The 12,428-nt window shown below is 42.7% G+C and overlaps 1 protein-coding gene across 3 annotated transcripts in view; it reads left to right on the forward strand.

Annotated features, from left to right (window-relative positions):
• The window catches only part of ZFHX3 (zinc finger homeobox 3), a 73,617-nt gene that overhangs the window by 24,340 nt on the left and 36,849 nt on the right, over nucleotides 1-12,428 (forward strand). For 2 of the 3 annotated variants that reach the window (XM_069966121.1, XM_069966122.1), the window contains exons 2-3: nucleotides 911-3,648; nucleotides 6,637-7,133. In XM_069966121.1, coding sequence (XP_069822222.1) covers nucleotides 957-3,648; nucleotides 6,637-7,133 — 3,189 coding nt within the window. In that variant the 5' untranslated portion in view covers nucleotides 911-956. The remainder of the gene's footprint in view (nucleotides 1-910; nucleotides 3,649-6,636; nucleotides 7,134-12,428) is intronic. The other variant, XM_069966123.1, reaches the window with a different exon arrangement.

The following is a 12,428-nucleotide window of genomic DNA, read 5'->3' on the forward strand; positions in this document are numbered from 1 at the left end:
CTCTCTCCTATTGACTGACAATCAGAGTAAGAGATGAAAGCTAAGAGAGGTGGAAAAGGGAGCAGTAAAAAGAGCTGGCAGATGGTTCTATAGTCATAGTCACAGCATTGCTGGACATGGATGATGTGGAACTTCGTGTCCTGGACAAACACTTCTAAAAATGAAATGCATGGGAGATAATGGTGTGTGTTCTGAATTGTTCTGGTTCTTCATCATTTTTTCGGTCTAAATAAGTTGCATTGAAGTAGAATACTTGGTTCTGGAGAGTGATCAGTCTACTCTTGGGGTCACATATTGATGAACTCTACTCGGTTTTAGACCTTTGCTTGACCAAGGGAGCACAACGGGGTTTGCATCAATAAACAAGTCCCTAGTGCTCAGTCAAAGTGTTTCTCTCCTCTTGCTGCCTCCCCTTCCCACAGTTTCCTGGAACTTACCAAGCTTTTATGGGATTGATTTTGTAATTAGCTTGTTAACCCTTTCAACCCTCTACCCTTGCCAGTGCTGCTGGACTAAGCTGTCAATCATTCAAGCCAAGACCCAGTGTCTGACATTGTAAACTTTGCATTTGAGATGCATTCAACCCATAGCCGTAAAGAATTATGAAAATTTGTAGTGCCAACCAACAATAGTATGTCATGAGATTAATTTCAATGATCCCAAATTGTCATTGTGGACAATGGTTAACTACATTACAAGGGTTTTATTTTTTATTTGCCTTGGATCAGCAATGTAGCTATCTACAATGATAGGGGTTGTTTAACTTATACTCTCACCCTAGGCTCATTTAGAAATATACACTAGAGCCCCTTGCACATTATGTTAGTTGTACTACTTGAATTGGTTGCTGAACTTAATATGTTTAAGTTACTATGTCCATGTTTTAACAGTTATTTTTTCTTTCTTACAGATCCTAGTCGTATTGGGTGCAATGAACTCTACGTGCAGAGCTCGCCATGGAAGGCTGTGACACTTCTGTCATTGCTGGGAAGGACAATGGATGCAGCACTTCTCAAAACCAAAAATGGACTGAACTCAGCAGTGCTCTCCACCTTGACCAATCTGGCAGCATGGAGCAGCCTAACATGGAAAGCTGTGGGTCTTTGGAAACTCTGAGTGGCTCATTCAATGAATGCATCCCTGAAAGCGCTAACCCATCCGGTGCCATCTCACAGTCTCCCAGCAGAGCAGTCTGTTGCAACGAATGTTCAACCTCCTTTCCTAGTTTACAGGACTATATGGAGCACCGCTGCCCTGGCACTCGGTCATCTCTTACATTAAAGGAGGAAAGTGAAAGTGATGTTAGTGAGGAAGGGGAGGAGGAGAGTGATGTTGAGAATTTGGCAGGAGAAATAGTGTATCAGCCTGATGGTTCTGCCTACATAGTGGAAAGTGTCAGCCAGCTGATCCAAAGTGGTGCAGCCTGTGACAGTACCCCAAACGAGGCTCTCCTTTCTCTCTACAAAAATTCCTTGCCTAATGCAACAGGGAAGTCTGAGGAGGCATCCTCTGTGGGCCCTTCTTACCCCCAAATTATTAACACTTTCCACATAGCTTCATCTTTCAGGAAGTGGTTTGAGAATACTGACAAATCTTTCCTGGATACCTCAACCCTTGCAGGTGTAAGCCCTGTCCTGCACAGCTTCCGTGTTTTTGATGTGCGCCACAAAAGCAACAAGGATTACCTAAACAGTGATGGTTCTGCCAAAAGCTCATGTGTATCCAAAGATGTACCCAACAATGTAGATCTGTCCAAATATGATGGCTTTGTACTGTATGGTAAGAGGAAACCCATTCTAATGTGTTTTTTGTGCAAACTTTCCTTTGGTTATGTGCGGTCATTTGTGACCCATGCTGTGCATGACCATAGAATGACTCTGAGTGAGGATGAACGTAAAATTCTTAGTAACAAGAACATTTCTGCCATCATTCAAGGGATTGGGAAAGATAAAGAACCTCTTGTTAGTTTTCTGGAACCAAAAACCAAAAGTTTTCAGCATCCTTTAGTTTCTTCTGCCAACACTACTGGACCTAGTAATAGTTTTTATGGGAAATTTAGTGGCATTCGCATGGAGGGCGATGAAGCCTTACAGGCTAGCCTTGCACTTCTAAAAGACAAAGACACTACTTTAAGTGGGGCAGATCAGATACAGTCTGATGTTGTGTCTCAAAATACCCTGCTGAATATTGGAGGATTGACAAACTCCTCTTTTAATGCCACCATAAAATCTGTCTCTTTAAGCTCCTCAGGCTCTTGTACTACTAAACCTTCTTCTAGCAAGGAACATGAAATGACAGAGTCTGAGAAGCACTCAATGGGAGTACAAGAGGACATATCAGAGAGGATGATGGCAGATGATGAGGAGGATGAGTTGGATGAAGAAGAGATGGAGGAGGAGGGCGATGAGGAGGGGGAGGATTGCAAAGCACTGTTTCCACGTGGGCTAGAGGATGACTTGGTGGACAGGCCTCAGGATGAGTCTGGGGTGTTTGCCGAGAGCAGCGGCAAAAAGGACCTGGCTCTCACAAACCAAAGTATTTCTAACTGTAATTTAATGCCTAATGTGCCGCAGCCTATGGCAAGGGGCACACCTTCTACATGTTCTTCTTCCTTCATTGTCTTTGATGGTGCAAACAGGAGGAACCATTTAAGCTTTAACAGTGATGGCGTTGATGCCAGTATGGCGGAGGGAGGGAGAAAATTGGACTTCGTTGATGAAAGTGCCAATAGGGACAATGCCACAGCACCTGAACCAAATGAAAGTGCAGAGGGAGAGGATGGAAGCTTTGCTACCCACCAGCATGCCGATAACCCCTGCGAGCTTGGCATAGGGGAATGCCCTTCTGGGAGTGGGGTAGAGTGTCCAAAGTGTGACACTGTTCTGGGCTCATCACGCTCACTTGGTGGACACATGACTATGATGCACTCTCGGAACTCATGTAAGACTCTCAAGTGTCCAAAATGTAACTGGCATTACAAATACCAGCAGACGCTGGAAGCACACATGAAAGAAAAGCACCCTGAGCCGGGTGGTTCTTGTGTCTACTGCAAATCTGGGCAGCCTCATCCCCGACTTGCCAGGGGAGAGAGCTATACCTGTGGTTACAAGCCATTTCGTTGTGAGGTTTGTAACTACTCCACTACTACCAAAGGCAATCTCAGTATTCATATGCAGTCAGACAAGCATCTGAACAACATGCAGAATCTACAGAACGGAGGGACTGACCAGGTTTTCAGCCACACTGCCGGGGTTGCGGTCGCTGCTGCCACTGCAGCTGCTGCTGCTTCCAACATAAGTAACTCTTGTGGGGCCCCTTCACCTACTAAACCAAAAACCAAACCCACCTGGCGTTGTGAAGTGTGTGATTATGAAACCAATGTCGCAAGGAACCTACGCATTCATATGACCAGTGAGAAGCACATGCACAACATGATGCTACTTCAGCAAAATATGACCCAAATTCAACATAACAGGCACTTAGGTATCAGCAGCCTACCTTCTCCTGCCGAAGCAGATCTCTATCATTTCTACCTAGCACAAAACATGAATCTGAAGATGGACAGCCCAGCTAATGAGTCACAGTATATAATGGGAGGGTTCCAGCTAGATCCTACCAGTCCTATGCCAGGGATGGCTCCCACAGTAGGTAAGAAGTTACAATCTGATCTGCATGTAGCTGAACTGAGATTGCATGCTTCTTGTTGAGATAATGACAAACGTCTGTTCCCTTTTTTAATATTTAGAATGTACTTTTTAGTTCTGATGACCAGTCAGGATTTTGTTCTTAGAAAGGATTTGCTTTTTCCGTTTCAAGGTATATATTTCTAAAGTGCCAGGGACTGCTGAAAGGGCAAGTGTAGACCAAATAACAATAAATATAATAAGAAAAAACGGAAAGAGATACAGCTCACCGTGGAATGTTGATAGCAGCAACAGGTTAGACTGTGAAGGGTGCTCGATCTTCGAGGCGTTGGCCAGACGCCTCATGCAATGCTGAGTAGGAAGGAGGGGGTGCGGAAGTCGTTACTCCGGGACGTAGAAAAATTAAAATATAACTTTTATTCGTGCATGTTAAAATACAGCGGGTAGCATAGTAGGACCTACGCGTTTCGCGCTTCTGCGCTAGACCATGATTAAGCGCAGAAGCGCGAAACGCGTAGGTCCTACTATGCTACCCGCTGTATTTTAACATGCACGAATAAAAGTTATATTTTAATTTTTCTACGTCCCGGAGTGCCGACTTCCACACCCCCTCCTTCCTACTTAACAATAAATATGCAGAGTAAAGTAAACTTAAAGACTAGCTGATGAAGGCATGTGCCTGGCATGGTCTTATAATAAGCACAGGCCAAACTAGATATCTAAGGCCCCGTTCCCACTGAGCAAAGGTAGCGGAATTCCGCGACTGAATTGTCCGCCACGGAATGCCGTTAGCCTCCCGCTCATAATGGGAGTCTATGGGAGGCACGCGCTCCTGCTCTGTACGCGCTGAAGAATGAACATGTTCATTCTAAAGCGCGTACAGAGCAGGAGCGCGCGCCTCCCATAGACACCCATTATGAGCGGGAGGCTAACGGCATTCCGCGGCGGACAATTCCGTCGCGGAATTCCGCTATCTTTGCTCAGTGGGAACGGGGCCTTACGGTCCATTTACACAGAAAGATTATCTGACAGATTATCTGCCAAAGATTTGAAGCCAAAGCCAGGAATGGATTTGAAACTAGGAGAAATATCAGGCTTTCCTTTATGACCAAATCTCTGTTTATAGTCCGTTCCTGGCTTTGGCTTCAAATCTTTGGCAGATAATCTGTCAGATAATCTTTCTGTGTAAATGGACCCTTTGAATCCATTTAACACGGTGTACACTTTTGGCATAAGATTCTGAATTATTCTACATGGTTCTGTCACTTTTACATGGCAGACATATTTTTGAGATTCCTAGATTACACAGAAATAGTCTTGGAATGATAATGTATTGTAGGTAAATTCAGGATTTATGGTCTGGGGTCACATTAGCTGTAGATGGTATCCTTATGAACTTTAGGATGGGTCCCTACATGTTTATTTTTTAACTATAAAAAAAACTTTTGGGGCAGTTTTATTTTTGGGCCTTGTAGGGAGGAAACAAGCGTATGAAACTTGGAAATACAGTATGTTACAGATAAACTGATCAGCCATAGTCATTGACATCACAGACAGTTGAAGTCACTGATATTGGTTATCGCATAGCAGTGGCACCTTTCAAGGGTAAAGGCCTTTTTACACTGGTGCCAGCAGTGTTGCTAAAAATGCTCCTTCGCCTGATAATTGGCCCATGTAAAAGTGACAGCGATCAGATGAGGACAGGGAAAATGCCTAATCCTCAGCAAATCGCATCTTTTGTAGTGCGTCAAAATATATTGCTATTGGCGGCTGATCTACCTGTGTTTACAGGGGATGTGCAGCTGATGGCAATACACTTAAATCGTGCACAAACGATAGAGATTGTTCGTGAGACCCAGCCATTCGATTCATCGTGCCCACCAGAGGCATTGCAAACGGGTGCCGATCTCACTGACACTCGTTTGCGGCTGTTAGGTCTAAAAGAATTTTAACCCCTTCATGTCAGCAATATGTTTATGTAAGTTTCTATTTCCGATGCCATGTGCACCAGGAATGTATGTAAATGTCCCTGCTTTGAAGAGGTTTAAAGTGTGCAGGGCTGCTTCAATGTGGGGGTCCCTATCACTTTCTTTGACAGGCAGAGCTAAAATACTTACAGTACCTCCATCCCTAGGGGGACTTAAAGTTTTTCTTAAACATCCCCCCCAATAAAAGTTTAAATTACCCCATTTGCCATTATACAAATAAAAAAATTAAAATAAAAAATAAATTTTGGTATCTGAATTGTCCAATCTATAAAAATGTAAAAATATTGTTCCTGAATGGTGAACATTGTAAGCAAAAAGAGGAAAAAACACCATAATGGCTATTTTTTTTATTTTTTAAATTTATATATCAGAAATAAAATGATAAAAAATTGCACCAATATGATAATGGTAAAACTATAGATCATAGCACAAAAAATGACACCCTAACCAGCCCTGTCGGTGGAAAGATAAAAACTTTATGGCTCTTAGGAGAGGAGGTACATTGCTTCAATGTGATCTGGACATCCATGCATCAATGACCTTTGGTCGTGAAGGGGTTATGGATAAATTAGGCAGAGTTCTCACATTTTGGGTAACAAATCAAACCTGTTTCTTCACCTCACAACTATTAGTGAAGAAATGGGGAATTGTTGAGGCAGCATCTGTTATCACAAATGTGGGAGCGTGGCCCTAGGCAGCAAGTGAACAGTCTGTTTTTTAATGTTGACCGGTGACATGGGCACCCACTACTCATTGACCCAGTTCCACAGAAAAGTTGCTGTGCCACAAATTACTGAAAAGTTAATTCTGGAAACTTTCAGAGGTCTTTCAGCATCCACGTTTTGACTGCCCAGGGCTATTTTGGCATTCCAAAAGACAAGACAAAATTAATTCTATTGAAGGTTATGGATGATTGGTGCATATGAGAAGATGTGATCTATTCATACCTAAAATTTGAAATATTTTAGAGAGTTATGAGTTTTCATTTTTTTTTTTACTTCCAGTAGGTGGTGAAATCCCGTTGGACATGCGGCTTGGAGGTGGACAGCTGGTGTCAGAAGAACTCATGAACTTGGGTGAAAGTTTCACACAAACCAATGACCCTTCACTGAAACTTTTCCAGTGTGCAGTGTGTAACCGCTTCACTACGGATAACCTGGACATGCTTGGCCTCCATATGGGAGCGGAACGCAGTCTGCCTGAGGAAGAATGGAAGTCTGTGGTGGGAGATTGTTACCAGTGTAATTTATGTCGATACAATACACAGCTGAAGGCCAACTTTCAGCTGCATTGTAAAACTGACAAACATATTCAGAAGTACCAACTTGTGGCTCATATCAAAGAAGGGGGCAAAGCCAATGAATGGAGGTTAAAATGTGTTGCCATTGGGAATCCAGTGCATCTCAAGTGCAATGCTTGTGACTATTATACCAACAGCCTGGACAAGCTCCGTCTGCACACTGTGAATGCCAGACATGAGGCCAGCCTCAAGCTGTATAAGGTAAAATACAAAAAAAAAAGGATTTGTTTAGTAAATGCATCATGTATGATAGATCAAAATGCATCACATGAAATCTGATGTGCATTTGTCCTACTATGACCCAGTTCTCTGATTAACATTGGCTCTGATTTTCTAGCAACTGTGTGCTGTAAGAATAGAGGCAGTGAAAATCCCGTAAATAGCCTTTTGCTCACCCCATAGAATTCCTCCAGACGTTTCTATTGATTTTCACTGGACTTAAAGCCTCACCCTCCTCTCTAATCATTCCATAATGGCTTTAGTATGAACGGTCAGGTACAGTTCCCCATAAATCTCGTCAGGCTTATTCCACCTACCTTCCATCCACACACGTTGCATTTTCTCTGCAAACGAACATTTCCCTTACACTCTATTTAATGGGAATGTCATAGTGCAGCTTCTCCCTCTCTCCCCCGACTCTCTGACCACACTCCTGTGAGGGAGAAGAGACCATGGACGAGAGTGGTCTTCAGACCAAGAGTTCACATCTGAGGTGGATTGAGATTGATTGCATGTTATGTTTCCTCTTGCAAATGTAATCCATTAGGCTGGCACATCTATAATCAGGTTAGAGCAGAGTTAACTGCATGTAATCAACCTCTACACTGCCAGATACAGAAATCCCTCCAAATGCCAGAAGGGTGTGCAAAGAAAAACTGTGAGCATCCAGTGGTGCAAAGAAGTGGCCTTCCTCTCAGTGGGGGCCCATGTCCAAGAGGCCTTGCCTGGAAAGACTTTCGAGTTAGAAAAGAAGTAGCAATCTGGTTTTGGTCAAATGTGAATATTGAATACGTTGGCTTTTATCCCTGTACAATCTTTTGACAGCATTTCACCCTTTAATGACTTCAGAATGTGAATTGTTTTCTTATTTCTCGAACAGGAATGGGGGATCTTTTCTTTACTGGAACATTTAGTGTTCAAGTTAATGCAGTGTTTGGTTGGTGTTTGTTTATAATGATATATCCTGTGGACACATTTCTAGTTGTGATTTCATTACTGTAGAAATAAAGATAATTTATTACAAGGGTTGCACAGTGCTACAGATTATGTTGGTGCCATAAAATTATTTGAGTTATAAACCTTATTTTTTCGAAAGATCTTGTTAGATAGGCCAACTTGAACAAATAGCTTCATCCAGCTGCAGTGTTGCTTAGTTGAAGAAAATTAATTTCCCTGAAATAAGGTAACCTTTGGGACTTCTTTACTTTAGGTTACAGAATTTATCCTATTAAGGCTGAACTAGTGGAAGTAGCCATTATATGGGCTGCAAAGTGGGAGCTGTGCAGTATAGGATAGGTAGATAGAGAAGCTGTTCCATTTCTTTGATGGGTTCTGGACTCTGCATACAATATACATATCTTCATGGTGTATAGCTACCAAGACAAACACTGTTCCAGTTTTTAACTAAAGAATTGCTGAAGTTCAGCCTATGTGTGACTAGAACACAAGCAGGGTAAGGAGGTACTGGCACACCAGTGTTCAGTGACATGGGCAATTAATTCAGTGTGCAGAAATGAAAATACAGGGGCTTGTGAGCTATTGTGGGCACATGTCTGTACATGGGTGACCCCCTATGTGTGTCGTTTTGTATAAATGAGACTAATTATTTTGTTTTGGATTACATTGCATTGACTCCCTGTGCCAGTCTGATTGTATGAATGTACTGCTGCTTGTGTTTGGACATTTTATGTTGATTTTCATAATGGCAGATTCTTGATCTACAGTCTTACATAGCAGTCTGCGACTTACTGTATGTTATTTCAGGTTAAATATATTTTTTTTACCAAATAGGTTGTTCACTGCCACCATATATAGAATTGTGCCTGTTATTACATTAATGTGCCGACTTACAGCTAACTGTGGTTCTTCAACCCTATACCCAAAATGTCTGTAGAACAGTTTTCATAAATACAGTGACATAACGTGAAGATGCGGGGCCCAGTGCAAGATCTGTAACTGGGCCCCCAACTATAATGCTTGGTTTGTGGTATTGGCCCCCTTACATTGGAAAGAGGGAGCAAATTGCTCCCCTCAGGCTCTAGAACTCTAGTTACCACAACCACAGCACCCAGTATCATTATGCCTATGTCTGTAAGTTGACAAGTACACCATGACTGCTCAGACACTAGACTGCCCTTTGACCCCCTTTGGTGGCGCTTTGAAAGAACTTCTGTTGCTGTATCAGTTATTTCCAGGTTGCAAGCCACACTTTTATTCCTCCCTAAGAGAGTGGGCTGTGTTGCATGTAAATGACAATACTTTGTAGATCTAACCACATTGATTGGATTATGACCACTGGGTCACTTACCTCCTTAGCTTAGGGCCTCTGCATGGCAGGATTTTGAGTCGCCTCCAGCAGCAATGAAAGACTGGTGTAAGCCCGTTTCTCATAGTGGAAGTGGTGGCAGCGCAACTGTTGATCTGTTGATTCAGCATAATTGATGCAGCCTCATTTCCCACAGTTGATGAGGATTAGAGGAGCCTAGTTTAACAGTCTCATTTTCTGGTCCCAAAGCACACTTGTTTTAATGTGTTTCAGTTAATGAGGTAGAGGAGGGGAGGAGGAGGTGTCGCTGAACGTATGCAGACCTCGCGGAGTCTCAACGTGCCACATTCCACAGATTGAAATGGCTACTACCAGTACTGGATTTAGTGGTCAGGGCCAGGACTTTCAGAAGCTTACTATTGTCTGTTCTGTGTTCCATGGCCAAAAAACCTTAACCATTTTAGCACTGTGTTCAGAGAGCTGTGTCTGCTCAGTGTTTCTTCTCCTGGCAATGTTCCTTCATGTTTGTCATATCCAATAGACTGGGGAATGACAAGGCTCAGGCCTTTGGGGACTGTTCTGACAGATAGGCTGCATAAAACTAACAAAATGCAGGCGCTCGAACTGGCAGCTTGCAACCATATGGGGAGCTTCTGTTTGTCTAGTGGGGAAGGTGGAGTGTCGGCTCTCACCATATAATGGGGCCGGCTCAGCTACAAGTGAAAGCTGTTATCTCTGGACTGGCACAACTCCAGTCCCCCTGGCACATGTTGGCTGACAGCTCACAGCAGCACGTGATGCTTTTCCCCAAGGCAAAGCCACCGTTGGTTTAAGTAGGCATTAAACAATTACCCAGGCTTTACTGCTCCTCACCTTCCGCAGATTGGCTCTATAAATTGTCAGCCTGCTGACATTTTAATGTGAATTATGTCATGTGGTATCCCCTTTGATTTGAACATGCCTCAGTTTGTAAATACATGAGGCACTCAAAGGCTTGTGGTTAGTATACACACAAGAGGCCTCAGGCTTTTTGGTGGGGGAGAGCGCAGGCAATGGTTCTCTCATTCTTCCTCTCTCCGTCTGTCTCTTTTGCTGCACCGACTTCCATCTTAAAGAGACAATGCAGATTTTTGGCCTCTGTGTAATCATCCCTCAGCAGCGCTGCAGAATGAAGCTTCTAATCCTGCACAAAGCTGCTTTGCTCGTGTCTGTTTATGATAAATTAGACGGGGAAACTTGGGTGTGATTTTATTAGTTCCCACTCGTACATGCCTCCTGTTCCCATTTGCCGAGAGAAAAGAGCAAGAGCGGATTTTTGCAGATTTGCAAAGCCTTACGTGTCAAGCTGGATATCAACAACTGTGCTTTTTTTTTTTTTTTTTTTTTTTTTTTAATACAGGATGGCTGGCGAACGCTTTATGCAGAGCTATCATTGGAGTGTGCAAACTGAATACTATGGTTTTTTTTGTGCCAGTTAACGAACTTTTATTAATTAACATTCATCCAGATTTACTGGAATGTTTTTACTTGACCAACAAAGCATGCCTCTTCTTCCATGGCAGTAACAAATAAATAAATATCTTTATTTTCAATTTTAAGTGTGTGTGTGTAAAATATATTACATAATATAATAATAATAATATATATAATAATAATAATATATACAGATAAATAATGTATTACACACGCAACCTTAAAATAAAAACACAAATAGGCAAAAATATAGTAATACATAGAATGCAGTAAGTAATATATTCCCCATAACCCTTTTTCCCTACTGGCACATATACTGTCTTAATTTTGCACATGCCATACTGACTGTACACAGTGATACAGCTTCATGTTGTTGTTTTGTTCGGTTTTTTTCCCCCCAAGTGTTGGGAATATGAATCACTGTAAGGGTATAAACCCACACACCGTATATGCAGCAGATATGCAACAAATACGCAGCAGATTTGTTGGTACAGATTTGATGCTGTGTTCAGTTATTTAGATCTAATCTGCTGCGATTTTGATGCGATTTTGCTGCGAGTTTGCTGCGTATCGCAGCAGTAAATACGCTGCATATACGGTGTGTGGGTTTATAACCTAAAAGTAACTTTACTTTTACATGAAGACTTATAAGCAACACTAAAAAGTGACTTTCCTCCCGGCACATAATGGGTCAATATTATGGTAGGTAAATTGAGCCTCTCCCTTTTCTGATGTATTTGAGCCACTTTTGTTGTCATGGACCTGTCCAGGCCTGCAGGCTGTCAGTCATAGGAATAAGTCAGGCAGTCCAACCAGTGCAGGGTCACTTTAGATGTGAGAATAGATCAAACCGTATTTTGTGTGTGTGTGTGTAATTTTTCTCTTTAACTTTATCCTGGGTGTGGAGGTCTAAGACTCCCGCCCCATTTCCTCCAGTGACTTGGCCTCCTGTTTATTTATCTGTCCATAAGTATCACCTATTTCTCTTTCACCCCAGCTGGGATATTGCCAGCTGGCTGTCAGGAGGTTGCTAGGAAACATGCAGGCCTCTTCGCCGCTTCCTAAGGACAAGGCCCTGGCTCAGCATTATGAGGCCTGAAAACAGCATGCATCAAAGCTAACACAATAGAGACAAGGAGAAGGCTGTGACCCCAGCCTCATCCTCTCGTACCCTCCTCCCCTCACACTACAGGCTTTCTGTGCATCCAAGCTTCTTGGAAATTAATCTCCCAGAATCGGTGGCAGAGGTAGCAGATGTCTGTATAAGGTTGCACTTTCATTTCTTGCCTGCTCTCACTTAGGGTTTTTTTTTTTTTTTTTGCCTGTGTATGTCCGATGTTTGGATTAAAAGGGGGGGAGGGGGTCAGTTCACCACTAGCTAAGACAACACAGGCCTATTGCTTTTGTTTTGAAAGCCATCCTTTTATCCCCATTCCAATCTGTGCTGATTACATCCCTACTTGCGGTCCTCACACAGAGGTCTTAGACTCCGACTAGGCCTCAACCTGCACCTTGATGCTAAGAACTTTTGGCATCTG

Source organism: Dendropsophus ebraccatus, chromosome 4 (genome assembly GCF_027789765.1).
Source record: "Dendropsophus ebraccatus isolate aDenEbr1 chromosome 4, aDenEbr1.pat, whole genome shotgun sequence".
NCBI classification, from domain to species: Eukaryota; Metazoa; Chordata; class Amphibia; order Anura; family Hylidae; genus Dendropsophus; species Dendropsophus ebraccatus.